General features: G+C 38.5%; 1 protein-coding gene across 1 annotated transcript in view; it reads right to left on the bottom strand.

Annotated features, from left to right (window-relative positions):
- The window catches only part of LOC113237265 (myelin transcription factor 1), a 37,926-nt gene that overhangs the window by 12,034 nt on the left and 6,124 nt on the right, over positions 1–19,768 (bottom strand). Inside the window, exons 2-11 of the mRNA XM_026473655.1 lie at positions 7,599–8,653; positions 6,753–6,825; positions 6,454–6,494; positions 6,078–6,236; positions 3,998–4,280; positions 3,429–3,626; positions 3,018–3,219; positions 2,642–2,805; positions 2,317–2,414; positions 183–396 (exon numbers count right to left, since the gene is read on the bottom strand). Of these exons, the coding sequence (XP_026329440.1) occupies positions 183–396; positions 2,317–2,414; positions 2,642–2,805; positions 3,018–3,219; positions 3,429–3,626; positions 3,998–4,280; positions 6,078–6,236; positions 6,454–6,494; positions 6,753–6,825; positions 7,599–8,653 (2,487 nt within the window). The remainder of the gene's footprint in view (positions 1–182; positions 397–2,316; positions 2,415–2,641; positions 2,806–3,017; positions 3,220–3,428; positions 3,627–3,997; positions 4,281–6,077; positions 6,237–6,453; positions 6,495–6,752; positions 6,826–7,598; positions 8,654–19,768) is intronic.

Here is a 19,768-nt window from a genome sequence, read left to right as displayed (position 1 = left end):
GTTGAGAGAGATCTATTTAAATATTTTTATTTTTGTATGAAAGTAATATCTGATGAGTTATTAAAAGTTACGGAACAAAAGTTGTCGCTTATGATGTTAGTAATATAGTCCTGCGAGGTTATTAACCCTGTTTATGCGTGTTGGTCTGTAAACTAAGGAAGACAACGGAATGGAATATTCACCTGGTATCCTTAGGTTTATCATGGGGCGCGTGTGGTGGCGGCATGTAGCACGGTGGTGAGTAAGGGGGTGCGTGCGGGGGATATGCGGGTGGCGGGGGGTAGGCCCCGCACTGGTACTGATAACCACCGTAACCCGCCGCAGCCGCAGCTGCTGCATAATCGGGCTGGGCGAGACCGTAGCCTGCTACTGGATGAGGACTCACGCCGCCGTAGCCTAGCGAAGAAAAAATATTAATAATAATAACAAACACACTCATAGCTCCGCACTAGGGAAACCCTGTATCGCGGATGCCATGCACACACACATAGACAGCCACAAATTACACCCCAATTCACGAGATAAATAAAATAGGCCTTACAAATATTTTTCCCGGCCCGGAATCGAACCTGGTACCTCGGTAGGGCAGTCCACCATTGTAACCGTTTGGCCACACAGGCACTTAAATATTGTTTTAAAATCACTAGCTCGGAAAGGCTTTCTTACTACAAATATGCGCGCAAAAGCGTTTTTTCCACGCTAGCCTAGAAAAGGTTTTGAAATTCGAACTTGACGATTGTTGTGTTCCTAACTTTTCCTTTTTTTTTTAAATTTATTAAGGCTTTGGCAAAGCCATCACCCTAAACATGAAGTTTGTTTCTGTAAATATGGCCGCCACAAAGAGGATAGAAAATTTGAGGCGGCGTGTTTGGATTGCCTCGGGATTCCTTAAAACGGGCCGATACGGATATTCTAGTTCGAGATTCATATAATTTCGCGTTTTAATCTTCGATTAAGGCACAATAGCACTATCCTATTCCACTTTAAACTAGATTTCACAAAATAATTGAAAGTCAAAATAAAAACGACACTTTTCCCTCCGAAAGGTCCAGAGCGAATCTTCGTAACTTTTCCTTCGATGAAAAAAAAAAACATAATGACACGTTCAATTACGTCCTACATTATTTATGTACTTAATATAAATCCGTTGGTATATTTTATTCTTATTATTGTTGACATTAAATTGATAACGATAACTAATTTTGTTTATTATAACTGATTTGTTATTTTTGTTTTTCTTTCATCTACTATTTTCCTCGCTATAATGATGAAAAGTTGTGTGTGTCGCTCGGCAGCAAAGTTGTTTTGCGTCTCGTTCTTCGTGGTTCAATGTTAGATACCTTCGCTTGCTCAGGCTTCAATACAAGCACTCGCGTCAAACAACAGCTTTGCAGCCATGCTTAAGAAATAACTATTATATATGAAAAAAAAAAATCTTAGGCACGTAATTTGACACGAAAGGCTGGTGTTAAAGAAATCCAGGCTGTAAACAACGTGACAATACCTTTCACAAATGAATCTTATGGTGTTTTTTACAAGATATGTTTCTACAATTTGCAATTTTAAATGAATACCGCACACGCCTAACAACGGTAACCATAACACAAGCGCCTGCTCGCTAGGATTAGCAACATTACTTGGCGGCGTGTTGCGGGCTGAGCGCCGCGCGGAACTCCAGCGGGGAGTGATTATCGCGGTGGCGTTTTAATTTGTACGACGTGTTTTACGCCCCGAGGCAGGGAGCACTTACCCCCTGCTAATGTCGAGGTAAAATATGCTCCATATGATGCTACGAGATTATCAAATTAAACAAATGAAGCTTTATCTGGAACGTGTCGGTGAAAATGTCTGCTAGACAAGTGAATTGAATATTTGCAATAAAATCGAATTTAAAGAGGTCAATCATAACTATACAGTAATCCATTTATATCCCACTGCTGGGCACGGGTCTCCCTCTCAGACGAGGGTTTAGGCCATAGTCCCCCATGTTTTCCGAGGGTTGTGAACCTTCCTCGATGTGCAGGTTTCATCACGATGTCTTTTTTTCAGCGAGAGTTCATGGTAACGTAACAATAACGCACACACTCATAGCCCCGAACTAGGGAAACCCTGTATTGCGGGTGCCATGGACACACACACCTAAGTAGACAACCACAAATTATATCCAAATTCACGAGAGAAGTAAATGTAGGCCATACAAATATTTCTCTCGGTCCGCGAATCGAACCCGGGACCTCTGAGTGGCAGACCAGCATGGTAACCCTGCAGCTACAGAGGCCGTTAAGGAGGGCAGAGCGATTGAGTGAATTTACTTACCAGCTGTGTCTCGATGATAAGCTTCTAAGTAAGGATGGCTTCCTCCACTGTCCGGCGTTGATTCTCGACTATATGACACTCCACCAGGGAAGCCTCGACTGCTGACAAATAAAATGGTAAACTTATTTGTAACAATTATTATTATGGAAATGTAAACAAAACGTCGACAACATTTAACAGATGAGCACAACATTCGTGAATGACAGAGACTGGCTACAGGACATAAAGTGCATGTGACCTTAAAAATATCGACGACATCTATAGCCAAGAAATGACAATACGCCCAAACATTAGCGCACTAACACCTATGTGGTAAATGCCTCACCTATGTGGTAAACGGGACACACTAAGGTCGAGGGTCTGGCCCTGCGGACTGGGCACCTGGGCGCTGGCGGTGAGCTGGGGCGAAGCGCCCGGCTGCGGGCTGCCTCGGGCTCCGCCCCCGCTGCCGCCACCGGCGCTTGTGTACACCGGTGATGCGTATGGACCCTGTTGTAAAAATTTAACTTTTCATATTTGCATACTGACTACATTTTAGGACCATTAAGTGTCGTTATGTTTGTTTTTTATTTTAAATTGTAGCCCTTTTTCAGTTTAGTATATTCTAATTTAAACAATTTATTGAAACATATAGTAAGAGATAAATAATTTTGGGGTTTGATTAAAAAGCCTTTTATGATAATTGTTACCGTCGCCCTCACCTGTGGACTACCACTAGACGTGGAAAGATCTATGGCTGGACGGGGATCTCTGGGGTCCCGAGGTGTGGGAGTGCGCGGACGCTGCGCTTGCGCCGCGGCGATCTTCACCGACAGATTGATTGCCGAGAATCCGGGGGCAACAGTGGGACCCATAGCGGTCACTCCGCCTACTCCGCTACTCGTTTCGTAGTGGTACATTGGTCTAGACAAAGAGGTAACGTTGACCAACTAATTTCTAGAAACTTGTTACAGTAGTATGATAAATTATTTTTTACTCGACGTAAGAATACGACTACGCTATTCGAATAAATAATTGAAACGAGTCCCGTTTACCACTTGACATAGGTTGCACAGGCATTTGAACAGTAAGTTGGTGTGAGGGAGTATCATCAAAGCGGCGTCAGCACGTACCTAGGGTAAATGGGTCCAGAGTTGGTTTCCTGCTCGGACTGGTCGGTTTTCATAGGCGTGGGAAGGTGTGGGTCGTGGTACCGGTCGTCCTCCCAGCCGTAAGAGCGCTGCGGGCACTGCGCCGGGTCGTATCGCTCGAACGCCGGCGCGCCCTCGTAGCACCGAGTTTCGTACCCGTACCGGGCTTCATTCATTTGACTACGGGGAAAGGGGTACTTAATTTTCAAAGACAAAAGGTACGATTTTCACAAACCCTTCTACAAAACATCTTAAATTACCAACAAAAAAATTGATGACTTAAATATTCGTAGATATACCTATTGACATTTATTTACGTCGTTTAACAGATCAATTAGAAACTTAACTACGACATAGAAAGAGCGGTGCTGGGCGTATCTTTAGCATTTGTAACTTATGATAGCCAACCTCACTTTTCATCCACGAATGTCGTGCGATTAATTGGGGAAAGACCACTATCGTCACTAATTAGAGGGATTAAATGAAACAAAGAAAAAATAAATTTGGTAATTTACTAGTGCAAAACGTTGCGGTGTTGGCTGAGGTTGTACCTGTAAGACCGCACGTGGTCGTCCGGCGGTCGTTCGTAGGGGGATCGCTGGTCGGGCGGCGCGCCGTAGCCGGCGTGGCGCGTCTCCATGGTGGGGGAGTCGCGCTCGGCCTCGGCGGCCTCGCGCTTGGGCACGAGCAGCTCGGGAGCTTCGCGCTTCACGGCGGGACTACGCGGCGAAGCCGCGGGCTCGCGGTCGCGTGAGCCGCTACCGCTACTGCCGGCGCTAGCGGTCTCGCTTGGTGCTACCAGCGGCGTCGGCGCGGGCACTGTTGAGAAAGACACTATGCGGGCGTCATTATTATGTTAATTTAATGTTAAATAATAATAATAACCAGTGGCGGATTCGCAGTCTTCAGTAGTCAGTACCAGCATCTGTTCAGTAGTTTTTGAGTTAGATATGTAATACATTTATATTTTATACATAATATGTACAAAAGTGATTTAGAAGATTATTGTTACACGATGCGGTGCAGTGCGGCCCGCCGTAATGTGCGTGTGCCTTTAGAATATTTAGGTACTTTGAGTTATTTCTAGATAACATCAGTAAATTTTTTGTCACGATTGGCCGCCCTAGGCCTGGGAATACAGGGCCTTAAGGCAAATCCGCCACTGATAGTAACACACACACCCTGTGTCGCGGATGTCATGGACACGAACACATAGATAACCACAAATTACACCCAAACTCAAGAGATAAATAAATGTAGGTAGGCCATACAAATATTTCTCCCGGCTCGGGAATGGAACCTCTCTGTGTCAAACCGGCATGGTAACCGTTCAGCCACGTAGGCAGTTAATGTCGTGTGTCGTAAATGCAAACCATTTATTTACCACACAAGTTTATAGAAAACAAAACATATAACAATATCAAACAGAACAGCAACAGTGCGTGTAAGGAACATGATCAGTTTAATCTTTGTGGCTGTGTGCCATGCGGTACTGATTGTCAGCCAGGCCTTGTTGCCTCTAAACACAATCCAATTTGATTGCACCACCTGTCACGATAAACATCGAATATAGCTTTCCATTTGTTGAAATTTATTGTTAGTAACATTTAATATATATGATAAATTTTTATTGAATTGATATTCAATTATTATGTGTGAAATTACTCCACTAGTTTGTTATAATTATTAATACAAAGATCGAAAACTCAGAGAAAATTCATTCGATCCGGCCGGATTCGAACCGACGTCTTCTAGCTTACCGTGTCAGACGCTATACTAACTAAGCCACGGAACGAACCAGCGGACCTCACGAATTTTTCTATGTGCTTGCGTCGTGTCTTTGTATTTGGTTTTTCAACGTCTTTTTAGTCGCAGCGCCAGCTATGAGAAACCTATGAAAGATTTATCACCCAGTTAGTACCTTTACAGCTACCAGTCCTGGTGAGAGATGTCGCTATTCACTGTATTTTTAATTTTTATTGAATTGATATTCAATAATTTTTTGTGTAGTAAATTCGTGAGATCCGCTGGTTCGTTCCGTGGTTTAGTTGGTATAGCGTCTGGCACGGTAAGCTAGAAGACGTCGGTTCGAATCCGGCTGGATCGAAGGAATTTTTTCTGAGTTTTCGATCTTTTTATTAATAATTATAACATTTAATATAGGTAAAAAGAAGTCCACGAGGACGTTGAAGTCACGGTGGTTCTATACTTTGGCTAATTGCCAGTTACGACGCAGCCCGTGTGAGTAGAGTCACGGGAAAGTTACTAATGAATGATATATATATATATATATATACATATATATTAGACAACATCACATACATTGCTGTGATCCCAAAGTAAGGAGCTAAAGCGCTTGTGTCATGGAAATCGAAAACAACGATGGTACCACAAACAAACAGACCCGAGACAATATAGAAAAATTAGTTTTCTACACTGACCCGGCCGGATATCGAACCCGGGACCTCTGAGCTGGCGACACCATGAAAACCGGCCGTATGACGGACATAATAAGCACCACAGAAGGCAAACACCCATAGAAAATAAATTTTATAAAGAAGTCGGAGAAAATAATTAAAACAATTGTGTATTCACAATCAACGAGATGTACCCATATGTATATATAGTTACCTGTGGGTCTAGCTCTCTGATTTCTGGCGGCTGCTTTCCTAGCGGCGGCAGTGGGGCAGCCGGAGAGCGAGCGATGCGTGCTGCGGTTAGAGCTGACGTGGCCGCGACCGTTACACCCGGGCGTCGGGCACTTCAAGATCGTCTCGTGCAACGCCAAAACTACACCACCAAATATCATATTCGTCAGTACAGAGGGTCCCTCGAAAACTTTTGTCTAATAAATGTTTACTCTCTCCTTTGTTTCAACAACACAAAATTAAAAGAAAGTAACTTTCAAAGACGCCGTAGCTACTCTTTATAGAAAGTACGCCACCCATAAACAAAATGGATAAAATGATTTTAAAAATAGTAACAAGTTTTGAAAGGTAATACTTACTCTCCGGTGTAACTTTATCCTTTCTTGGACATCCTGACAGACTGAGGGAACAAATAATCAACTCGTCAGTTAGTTCATGTAGGTACTCTACAATACGGTCACAAACTTTGTTAACTACGTAATTTATGTCTAAACTTCCGACATCAGCAAGAAATATGTACATTGAGAAGTAGTCCTGACATTTCCCAACAAAGTTAGGGACAGTACAGATGTTTCAGTTGTCTGTTTGGACGCCTAGCGATGTCTCTTTAGGATTAGGTGTAGTTTCGCTGAAATACATGATGATCATCATTACTCACCTCCTGTGGTGTGTATAGAGGCCGGTGACGTGGCCCTGCCCATTGCAGCCGGGAGTAGGACACTTGTTGCCTTCTGTGAACAAATCGAACAGGCCACAAATTAGTATTTTCCTAATCATCGTGCGGGGGCGTGCGAGCGCGATCGATACGGGCGGTGGCGGCGGCGGGCGTGCCAGCGGGGCGTACCTGCGCGGCCCCGCCCACTCCCCGGCACCACCCCGCATACTTCCAAGAAAAAATAAAGAACGCCAGGCGGCTGCGCGCCCGGACTAACAATTTTTCTTTCAGGAGAAGGGGGGGCGGCGCAGTAACGCCCCGCCCACCGCCTGCCTGACCCGTTTTTATTGCGCGTCGCCCTCACATAAACCTGGCTATCACTGGCAATACGAGGAAAACATTTAGGTATCTTATATACAATATTGGCGTAGGTGGAGTTTCGCCGTACTCTAGACGTAACTGACTGAATTATGAGAAACATCTTACAAATGAGCTATGATTTGTTTCCAGCGTTTGTTACGAACTGAAATCTGTCCTGAAGAGGAACGTTTCGAATGATTACACCAAATTGAGTTTCTCAAACTTAATAATAATAATACTAGAAAGGTTTATTAACATTCTATCCAAGAAACAAATAAAATGTTATGTTAGTTGTTGTATTAAACTAAAAGACAAACGACACAGCACAAGAAGTTGAACTCTACTTGACATCGACCCGCAGCAACATTATGAGATATCGAGGAGCGACCTTGAAACAAACTTCGACTTAGTTCATGGCGCGGAGTTCTATGTTATAGTCATGTCGTTAAGAAAGTTTGACTATCGTTGGAGGTGAATGTAGCCGGGTACCTCTGGCGACTGGCGGGGAGAGTGCGGCGAGAGGTCGCGAATCGCGCAGCGGTTGTGCGGATGGCACAGTGCGCGCCTCTTGCAGCGCTGTAGCAGCGCGCGAACTTGCACCAGCGGGCTGCAGTACCGTGTATTGCTTCGAGTTTTTGAGTAAGCTCTTTTCGTGGTCGTTCGAGTAACCACCAAAAGGCTCGCTGGGTAAACTTGACCCGTGGATCCTGTGTTTTACTTCAGCCGGAGGCTTAAAAGCAGACTGTGTAGAATAAGGCAAAGACGCTGTTGCTGCCTTGTACGCATTATACAACGATTGTTTGTTGACAGATACCATTTCATTTTTTCGTTTATGGTTACTTTCTCTGTCGTCATCGTATTTATCTTCGTTTCTATCTGACATATCTATCTCTAGTTCGTTGGAAGACGAATCGACGAACTCGTCGAAGTTGGGTGCGTCGTAATTATTGGAGTATTTGTTGTGCCTGTCGTAGTCATCATTGCTTCTCTCCCTTTCAGACCTTTGAAGTTGCTTCCCATCGTCAGTATCGCTGGCCCCATTCGTATTGTGCTCTTCAATTTGACGGTGTAAGGAATAACTTTTATGTGAGGCATCAGCACTCTCAGATGATTGTGAAGGGGAAGACGGCAACATTTTATCAGAGCGCTTATCTTCAAATAGATTTTCAAAACCGTTTGCGTCGTCGTTCTCATCACCGCTATGAGTCGAACTTTGGTCCCTTGAGCAACTACCAGAGAGAGTTTTTAAAGCAGCTTGTGTTTCTTGAATGAGTGTATCTTCTATTTCGTCTTGCTGTCGAAACGGTTGTGGCCGACATGCAGGTAGGGGTCGACGACGTGCGTCTAGTTCCTCACGTCGTTCGTCGTCAAGTAGTCGTCGTCGTCGCTTATTAACCAACTCCTCCTCATCCATGGAGTCCACGCTTTCAAAACGATCTACTCTTCTGTCGCTAGTTTTGAAAGTTTCCACATCAACACCAAACTCTAGCCTTCTTTTGTTTATTTGAGACAACGACGGTGCCGTCGTGGTGAGCGGAGCCGTCCTGTAACAAAAGGATCCGTCAGAACCAGTCCTGCGTCACAGTATCTACATACATTGAAACAAAAAATATTCATCAACAATACAAATGAAATTTAAACTTTGTACTTGCGATTCCCATTTTCCATCCACAATCACAATATTTTTACGCGGAAATGATTCTCGGCGTTTCCAATCGACGTAATCAAATTAGAAGCACTTGTTTTAGGTTAAATGCACAAAAATCTTTCCCACGTAAAAACCATTTCACTCAAGAGCTTTCAGACCAAATTAAAATTTTAACAGCGGCAAAGGTAATATAGGAGAATAAATGATTACTCATTGTTGATAAGTAGATAAAATAACTAAAATGTTATAAAAACTAAGCAAGAAATTTTTCCAATCGGTTGAGGAAGTGCCGTTCGCCCGTGACGATTCTTTTCCGTACGATAACAGTGTAGGTATAAGAGCAAGATTTATAATTTTTGCGACGCCTATCAATTACTTCGCCACGCTTTTGAAATAACTTTTTCCTTCATTTTTGCTATAACTTTGATAAAATTAACTTTGTGTACGAAACTTTTCACAAACTTTTATGTCAGTGTGTTTATTTTTTGAAACATCAAAATGGCTTTCAGCAGTGTGAGTAAGTATGAAAAGAGTTTGCTTGTAATTGCTATTCAATCTTTTTGGTTAAGGCTCTCCTCATTCATAGTGATTTATAAGTAGAATTATATTTAGTATTAAAAATAGCATTGAATACAAATGAATAGCAAAATTTGTAGGTTTCGAGAGGCGTAGGCCTTGTAGTTGTAAAGAATAAATGTAGTGTTAATTATATCTCGTTCAGTTTATTTAGTTTTCTGATAACAGATTAATATTAATTATCGTGATTGATGGATTTAATGTTATCTCTATCTTGAGATAGTCCAAATGAAAATGAAAAATGAAGCAGACGACTCAAGCATTCAAGCATACAAATTATCACCAAGCACACACTCACACACTCTCAAAACTTTTATTCGATTTTAATAAGTTACGGTAATTGTAACTATTGAAACGTAAGTTTTTTAATTTTTAATTTTTTTTATTAATAATAATTTTAATAAGTTTTTATTAATAATAATAAAATTGTAGTTACTTTTATTTTTAAATTGAAAATACTTTTATTTGCATTATAAGTAAATAGCGTGTACGTACATTGGTAGCAGACGTTGCTTAAGTTTGCAACTTTAGAGTTTTTTTACTCTTAACAATTTTTATCTGATTTTTTTACAAACATTATGTTAATTTACCATCAAGATGTAAATACATGAATAAGGAATAAGTTACTGATATTTAACCTCAGTTATTTCATTTTAGGTTATGTTTTTTCCGTAGATACAATTCTGATACATGTTTTTATAGAAGATTCAGTATATTTTAATTTAAAGGAGACATTAAACGCACGTAAATATATAGACTTTTGGTTCAAAATGTATTTGTTACGTGTCTATTATTATTTCCGAGACAGAGAGAGAGAGAGAGAGAGACAGAGAGAGAAAGAGAGAAAGAGAGAAATAGAGAGAGAGAGAAATAGAGAGAGAGAGAGAGAGAGAGAAAGAGAGAGAGTTTTTGTATATCGATGAGCAGTTCTGATTAGGTATTTCACTTATATAGAACTATGTATTGTTTCAATCAATTCACAAGAATTTTATTTTTAGATATCTCAATGAATACCACAGCTTTTTTAACGTCGGGATAATAGGTGGGTGTGCAAATGTTTATTAAATAATTTTATTTATTCGCGTTTGTTCCCGCTTTTAACATGTTAGTATAATAACCATATATATTACTGGAGAAAATCAGTGGTGGAGAAATACTCTGTCCGTTCTTAGCACTTGGCAAATAGATGTAATTCCATAACTTTAGAGGTCAGTTTTTTTTAAAGTCATAATTATCTTAAATGAATACTTTAATTTTGATATTGATTTTATTTCTTTCTTACACAATATTAATCTCCTGAGCATAGGTGTTATGAAAATTTAGATATTGCACAGAGTGGGAACGTCAACTTTAGCACATTTTCTCAAAGCAGCGTGAATTATGTGACAACCGGTGGTACATTCCGTCTGACGGTCGAGTTTTTCGTCCTCCACCGCGTTTTGCATTTTGAGGTGGCAACGTCATAAATGAATACCTGTATGTAACTCCTGATTTTTGAACGCCTGCAACTATTTTATATTATTATTCTGTGTTCAGTTTATCTCTATTCTTCAAAGGCAATGAAAAGCATCAAATAAACTATTGTGCAATACTGGTCCATCTCAAGATACTAAGATTGGGATCAATGATGCTTCAAGTCGTGGGAGGGTTCGCCGGAAGGGCCGGACCGCTCTCGGCAAACATTTGGGAACGTGACTGAACTCTATAGTCAGTAATGACGTCATGCATAACGCGAAACGCGTTGTTAAGGACTTCAAACGTGTAGGCGCGGCTTTTCAATAATGGTGGTACTTCATAATTTGTTTCAAAAAGTGAATTTCAATTATGTGTTTTTTTAAGCAAAGCAACGTTTCGCGTTTTTTTTCGGGTGCCATGGTCAAGGTAAATTTTTTCTTATCTCTAAATCATGTATATTTTTTTCAGAAAAAATAAAACAAATAATTGTTATTTGTTATGCATGGCTGCAAAGTTGTTGTTTGCCGCGAGTGCTTGTATTGAAACCTGAGCAAGCGAAGGACCTAAGATTATTATAGATTATTAATATAGATAATTATTATTGTAGATTAATATAGATTCCTGAGCGTACCGAGGGTTTCAAGGCACGAGACGCAAAACATTTTTGCTGCCGAGCGAAACACACAACTTTTCACCTCACTATAGTGAGAAAATGGTAGATGAAGGAAAAACAGTTGAACTATAAAACCTTTTTTAATGAAAAGAAAAAAGGTTATCTTCGGATGCGTTCTGAATTTACACCTCATCAATTTTTATTCTTACTCGTACTTTTATTTTGTGTGATTACGTGATTATTGAAATTATTATAATTCTTCGACGAATTAAAATAATTTAATAAACACAATAAGTTATCATTGTCAATTTAATGTGAACAATAATAACAATAAAATATACCAACGGATTTATGTTGCATAAATAAGTAATGGACGACAAATCGCTTAATAGAACGTGCCATTATCTTTTTTTTTTCAACGAAACAAAAAGTTAGGTGCTGTGACGATGGACTGTGGCGTCCATCGTCAAGTACGAATTTCAAAAACCTTTTCCATAAGTGCAACAAACGCGCAGATTTATAATGAGAAAGAAAGTCTTTCCGAGCTAGTGAGATGAAACGCTATTTAAAAAATAGTTCAATATATATTGAATTATGAAAAATTATAATTTCACTTAGGAAATGCAACTGTTTTTATGGATCTAAATTGTGAATTCTTGTTTTTTTAATACACCAACGTCTCGGGCTCTTTTCGGGTGCCATGGTCATGACTGACTTTTTCGGATCTAAATTGCTTATATTTACAATTTTTTGATAAAGTTAGAAATCGATTTGGCATTTGATTTGCGGTTGTTAACTATGTTAAGTTTTATGTAAAAACATGTGAAGCTTTATTTCTATTAAGAAAAAGCGGTTAAACCGTACTGTAGTTACTTGGTAATGAAAATTGTTCTAATAATATTTTTATTTTAGACATTAATTTTGGATTAGAATCAATCACTTTACATTCTACTGTACCTATGTACTTAATATGTGGAGGTCATTGCAAAGCCAGAGGTAGTTTTGCAATCTTGAGTGCATACTAATAGCAATGTATAATAATATACATTGTTCGAAAAAAATATTAAATAACAATACAAGTTACTAGGCTGTATGTCAATTACCTGGCGAAGCGCAGGTCTATCAAATTTTTTTCCTATTTCTTTTTCACCGTCCTGCGCATTTGCGCGCGTAAAATTTTGAATATTTTTCCCATAGATTAAACATGGCGAACTTTGACCTAATTAACTCGGCTCGCAAATCATAATTCTAAATAAAAGTTTCATTACGACCTGCAGAATTGTATTTTTTATGTTAATTTCAAATTTCATGAATTCCAGTTGAGGAACGGCCGAGTGATTCCGTTCGCTGATTGTGTAATTTGAGAGGATGCCAAGAAAGCTTCGCTCACTGCGCTTCGATAAATTATGTGAATGATTGAAATACATTTCATTATTATGATTATTAGTACAAAGATCGAACACTAAGAAAAAATCCTTCGACCGGGCTGGATTCGAACAAGTGCCTTCAGCATACCGTGCCTGACGCTCTCCCAACTGACCTACGGAATAAACCAGCAGACCTTACGAATTTTTCTATGCGATTACTGCAGATTTTTGTTTTTGGTTTTTATCGTTTTGCCGTAGTGCCATCTGTGAGAAATCTATGAAAGTTTGAACATTTCAATAAACAATGTTGAGAAACATTTCATTAATTCACTCTAATCCATTTGTACCCTTGATATACTGTACCTACTTAAATATGTAAAATTGAGTTTAACCTAATTCGAATACATTTCTAGGAACGAGGACCTGGCGACCTGTAATAAAGGCATTTTTATACCTAACTCACACACCAGTCTCTTACAAATAAGGTTGAATACTAAACTCAATCTATTTGTCAGTAAACATTTCATTACTCAATAATTTCCCTCGTACGTTGAGAGAAAATAATAATTATTTAATTAATTATTATTATATATATATAATAAATTAACAGTATTCTCATCGAACAATTTATGACTCTAGCAATTTGAATAAAAGTGATTACAAGAGATCACAGAGAGTTTATGCACTATACAATAGCAATGGAAATACAATGATTAAAACAGTACTGTTTGAACGAACGAATTCAAATAAATTAAAGTAGATTATTATGAAATTACTTGTAAATATTTTCTTAACTAAGGTATATAAACAAATGCAACGAGAATAGAGAATAGTATGTACAAATATTGAGGGCAATTAAGTAAACCCTGAGGTGGTAGCGTTTAAATCGTATAAACCTTGGTACCCTGTAAGAGCGGGTGGCGAGTTCGGGTTATCTGGGCCGCGTTAATTGTAATGCCTTGAGATTAGGGCGCGGGAACCCCGGATGATTCTGTATAATGTGTGTACCCCTTTATTGTACGAAGGGTGAATGCATCGAGACGTGACTGGTTTGTAGCGGGTGATAGTGCTAAGTATTAGAAGTTAGAGTAGGAAAACAGTATTTCTATATGTACATATGTGTATATATTTTATGGGTAGAGGAAACGATTGTTGAATTTTAATAAATGATATACCAATACTGTATAGCAAATTAAAAAAAATTAAAATAGATCTACGTTTTTTATACCAGTAGAGTTCCTTGTGAAAGAGTCGTCCAGGGAAGACTACCACCTTACCTATTTCTGCCGCCAAGCAGTAATGTGGCAGTCACCCTGAGACATGAGTTGCCAGATCTTTGCGATTTAAAGCTATGAGTGGTACTGCAACTGCTATGGACAGTCGTGGCGCTTAACACCAGGCGCACGAATTGTTTGCCCTGTCACTTGGTATGGTAAAAAAAACGTTTGCTCATGCGAGGTTCGCAAGATGACAAAGGAAAATGTAGACGAGGATTGGTACACGCTTGTCTAGAAGATTCCCGTTCATTCTTGTCTTAGTTTTGGAATGATTTAATATTATAAAGTAATCAATAGATCTAATGAACAGACTTATGCCATCGATACTATGACATGTATAGGATACAATAGATAACAAAGAAAACAACCGGTAATAAAAACAGAAAAATCCAAACTAAAATTTTTCACGCATGATTAAGAATAAATAAATGGACTAACCTCACTTGCAAATTTTTAAGTAACATATTCCGATGGTATGCAATATATATACCATTACATATTTATCTTGAAACTTCACTTTAAATACGTATAAGCATCCTTTAAATTTCACAAGTTCAGCATAATTCCTTAGTAAATGAAAGGTAAGCCATAAGACCTCGGTCTGAGACCCTTTACCGCCCTTGAGCAATAACAAACACGCGTCGGCCTCCCGCAGGCCCCCAAGACATCATGGCTCCCAAATTCAAATTGCACCTTAGAATTCTTAATTATTGAAATCATAAATCAAAACGTGCCGTCTGCGCTGGCGACCATAAAATTGAGAGGGGGGCGGAGGACGCAGAAACTCGAGTGTGGTAAGGATTAAGACATTATCACTTTTCTTTTGAGCAGTCGCGCCCTCCTTGGTGCGGCTCGACTGTAAATCAGAGACTAAATCCTCTGGATTAGATTCATAGAGTTGCCGCGGCCTGCGGATCGCGCAGCGGCGATAATGGCGTCGTATGCTTGCGTGATTTTGCTTTTAAATCGACTACCCTCTAAAGATAAATACTCCCCAATTCGGCTCTAGCTCCGATTTGAGTTTCCCGTTTAAACGGCTTTCGCTCGAAGTTAGTTGGAGTTTACAGCGAATAACAACTGAAGTTGACTGATAACTGGACAGGGCCTTTGTCGACGCGAAACTTTCGCCGGCGATGGGCTATGCCGGAGAGATAATGGCTTATTTTCCGCGAAGAACATGAAGGACGTGCAAGATGCGATAAGTACTTGTAATTCTCAAACTTAATCCAACGAGCTCAAGAAGTAGATTTGTAACAGCAATGCCAGAGTACAATAATCCAATACATATTAGTTGGGTGTTGAAGTTTTCGTTCGTAATTTAAAAAATATGGAGACAAAATTGTCCTATTACAAACAGTTCATAAAATAATGACAAGTTTTTGAGCAGTGAAAGAGTTCGTCCAGGTAAGTACTGTTTACATCTCCTATTTCTGCCGCCAAGCAGTAACGTAAGCATTACTTGTTTCCTTTTTAAAGAGTAAGGGTGCTGGTGAAATTATAGGCGCATGGGACTTGTGGATTTTTGTCTTAAGGTGACTCGCAGTGGCAATGTCCCTCGGATCTTTATGATTTAAAGCTACGAGAGGCACTGCAACTGGTCAGGCATGTCGCTTAACACCAGGCGCACGACTTGTTCGTTCTGTCACTTAGTATCGTAAAAAAGTATCAACTAGCCAAGTTTTAGGTACCTACGAATAAGTGCTTTCATTGCTATCAGTTAGAGTTAGTCAATGTCAGTTAGTGTGCTCATGATATTAGAGGCGGTGTTTAAGTTTTTGTTTCCCTCTTGCTTTCGAACACTAATAAATTTCTTTTTTTTTAAGTTAACGAGTGACGACCCGTGCCAAAAACCGGGACGGGGTTAAGATGCAAAAATAGTATTTTTCCTTATTTTAATATAAATGTCCAATGAAGACGACCTCAGTGGCCAAGTCGTTAATATTGCAGACGCTAGATAAGGACGTCTCGGGTTTTGTTTTCGGTGGGATCAATTTAGGGAACAATCTTTTCTAAATTGTTTCAGGTGTGTTTTTGATAGTGCCCCGAAGTATCCTAGAAGGAAATTTCCTAGTTTGAACCCAAGTGGTTCGGTACAATTGTTATACATTAATTGTACATTGTTATACTTTTCATCACACTTGCACGTGAATAGTATGATTGCATGCAGGCTAAATTAACTGTAATGCCCCAAATAAAACCGTCGGGCTTTTTTCTTCTCTTTACAAGATTATGGCTGTAATGAGAAAAAAAGGCCTGAGGGTTTTATTTGGGGCATTATAGCCAAATTAGCCTGCATGCACTCTTACTATTTACTCGTAAATGTGATGAAAGAAAATGTATATTTCTCGGGTCGGGAATTACGAACCTCGACTGTGTCTCGAACCCTATATCGTTCGTAACTCATTATTTACCGCCATTAATACACAATGTACCTAGATAAAATGTTTCTCTGAGTAACGTTATTAATATCTAAAGATAAAATAAAAGTAGCGTTATCGATTTTAACAGCAAACAAAAAATTGTAAAGGGTGCACCATATGAGTGCAAAAATCAATATCGCAATAGTTGAGCGGAGTTTAAATAAGTGGGGTAATGGTGTACAATGCATGCCGCTCCTACCCCACTCGCAGCAAATAGGGTTGCTACTGTGTCATTTTCTTCTTTTTGTGATAATTTGTGTAATCAACTTTAAATTGTCACCGACTGTATTAAGCGCCAGTTCCATATTTGATATGTATTTTCATTTAAATAATTCCCTTTACTGGTGTAATACAAAATTGTAATCTTGTTATACATGGAGCAAACAATGAATGCACGTAAAATTTAAGCTTAATCTGTTATAATATTTATTATTCTGACCATTTGTTTTTGTGTGTTTTGTTGCTTGTCCTAAATAAATAAATTATTATAGTGGACTGTTATGGATTAGATCGCGGTCCTAACGATGAGTTAGTAGGATTGAATAATATCCTAGTTGAAAACCAAGGATACGTACACGGGACGAGTAGGAAGTAATGTCTTTAGTAAAAACTAATATACTACAAAATTTGGCAGAAGACTACTGCTATGAATATGTTTCTTTTAATATGTTTCTGTTGAATAAATTTTCTTATCTTATTCATTGTTCAGTTTTATTGAAAACCTTTCATATTTTAAATTAGGAATCGTAAGAATAGAAAAAGTAGTTTAGTTTAGTAGCACGTAGAACAAGCAGTCTAAAAGCAAGCGCTCGCGGCCCTGCTTTTACCGGCCCCGTGACGTCTCACGTGCTCTTATACCGCGTCTTCGCGAAAATTTTTTATTTTGTATAAAATGTCCAAATTATAGTGACATAAATGAGTCCTTAGGTTTTCGCGATTGTTACACATAGGAAATGAAACTGTTTTTCCGGATTTAAATCGCGTATATTTGTTTTTTCAAACAAACCGACGTTTCGGGCCCTTTACAGGTCCCATGGTCACGGTTGACTGAGATGGTACAGTCTTCAACCAGTTATGTCTAATATTGATGCAAACCACCTTATTTTTTCACTATAGTTACAATAGTTAGGTTAGGTATTTAATTAATATAATATAGTTTCATTTCATATAAAATGAGTCATTTAAGTCTTCAATTAATAAAATAACTGAAATACAACCGTTCACAAAAACATGACAATCAAGTCGACTGTTGAATTCTGAAGTTTAAGTAAGTTATTATTACTTGCTGATGTCTATTGTTCAAATAAAAGCGAAAATTAATTTAAGTCTAAATCGGTGTATATTTTCGACAAAAATTAATGAATGAAATATTCTTTATTGCACATAAAATTACAATTAAAATACAATACAATAGCTTAAGTATAATAGTAGTAATAAGTTAATGTGCACAGGCGGCCTTATTGCTATGTAGCAATTTCTTCCAGGCAACCTTAGGATAGACATTTCGGATATGCAAAAAGTGGTGCAACCAAAGAATATCATCATAAGTACACTACATAATAAGTATTAATAAAAATATAAACATATCCGTAGATAGATATACATATACATACTAATAATATTAATATTAATACATACATAACAATAAATACACAATTATATTAAATGCTTACATACTTTAAAAGGAAAAAGAAAAATTATGTATAAATATAGGAAATAAATGAAAGGATAGTAGAGGACAGACGAAATTTAGGAGTTGAGGAAGTGATCTTTGACACGTTGTTTGAAGGAATCAAGAGAAGGGGATCGTCGAATCGATTCAAGGAAAGAATTCCACAATCTGATCGCAGAAATGGTAAAAGAGTTGGAATAAAAGTTAGAGGTATGAGAGGACAAGTTTAATATGAGAGTATCAGAGGAGCGAAGGGGACGGCAGAGTATAGAAGAGTGGAAAGTAAAGCGTTCTTTAAGATAAGAAGGCGTAAAGGGATAGAATAGGATTGAATAGAGAAGTGAAAGGATTTGAAGATCTCTACGCCGATGGATGGGCAGCCATTTAAGTTGTGCGCGAAATTGGGAGACATGGTCAAATTTACGAAGTCCGAAGATGAACCTAACACACATATTTTGGAGCCGTTCCAATTTATTGCGCAGAGTGACTGACAAATCCGGGTAGCAAACATCTGCATAATCCAGTATCGGGTGGAGAATGCTCTGGGCCAGAGTAATTTTAGTTTTAGTCGGCAAAAAAGTTATTCCAAACGTGAAAGACGGAGAAATATAGTGTTCATTTGATTTTCATTAACAAAAATAGTATCAATTGCTTTCTAGAATAGTGGCCTGTCTCAAAAGCGTCTAAGTCACCACGAAGATGGGTTCAAAAAGCTTAGACGTGTCTGTCGCGCAAAATTGACATATAGTAGACCATCTCAAAGCGCGCGTAATTCTAGGTCTGTGATTTTTTTTAATTTCATTGACATGTCATGAAATAAAAAAAAAAAACCAATGAAAATCTTGGTGTTCTGTTTCTAATACGTTTTAGTATATTCTGAACAAATCTCGGTATGAACTCAAAAAAGGAACTTAAAGTCAAAAGTTAAATAATCATTTATTCCATAGGTAAAATAAATTTACTCTTGAAAACGTCATCTTTAAGCTACGCTTGTTCACTGGGCTGACTTCCCTGAGAACGAGTAAGAAACTCTAGGGATTGCTCTTTTCAAATGAACTTAAATGCTACGGAATACACTTTAAATCAAATTTGCGTGGAATCTAGAGTCATGTCGTCTTTACATACATCTTTAAACTTAGGAAATGATAATCTTAATATATGCGCCTGAATTTTATTGTAAAAACGTTTACAGTTCCCGATAAAAGAATAGTTTATCTTAGTTAAAAGAAATTGTGGTACCATGAGTTTAGACTTAGTGCTAGGGTTTATATTAGGGACATCTTCTTTCTTAATGAAATTATATATTTTTACGGGCATACGAAATATTTGAGTAAATGTACTGTGATGCTACAGTCATGATACGAGTCTCCTGAAACTTTTATCTGAGAGAAACCTGAGAACCTAAACGATACACACTATAAATTGTTTTGAATTGGGCCACCATTCTTGAAAAATCAGTGATATGTTTGTAGCTAACGGTAAATACAGAATAAATCAATCTCAAAAAATACAGTGCTAGTCCTTTTGCTAAAAATGTACCTTTTATCATTTTCTCCCACAGGAAACGAGAAAGAAATATACATATATTTTAATTCACCGATATATATATATATATATATATATATATATAT

This window comes from Hyposmocoma kahamanoa, unplaced genomic scaffold (genome assembly GCF_003589595.1).
Source record: "Hyposmocoma kahamanoa isolate Upper Pololo Valley unplaced genomic scaffold, ASM358959v1 93, whole genome shotgun sequence".
NCBI lineage: Eukaryota > Metazoa > Arthropoda > Insecta > Lepidoptera > Cosmopterigidae > Hyposmocoma > Hyposmocoma kahamanoa.
The sequence above is the reverse complement of the archived record's forward strand: the minus strand, read 5'-3'. Positions and strand labels throughout refer to the sequence as shown.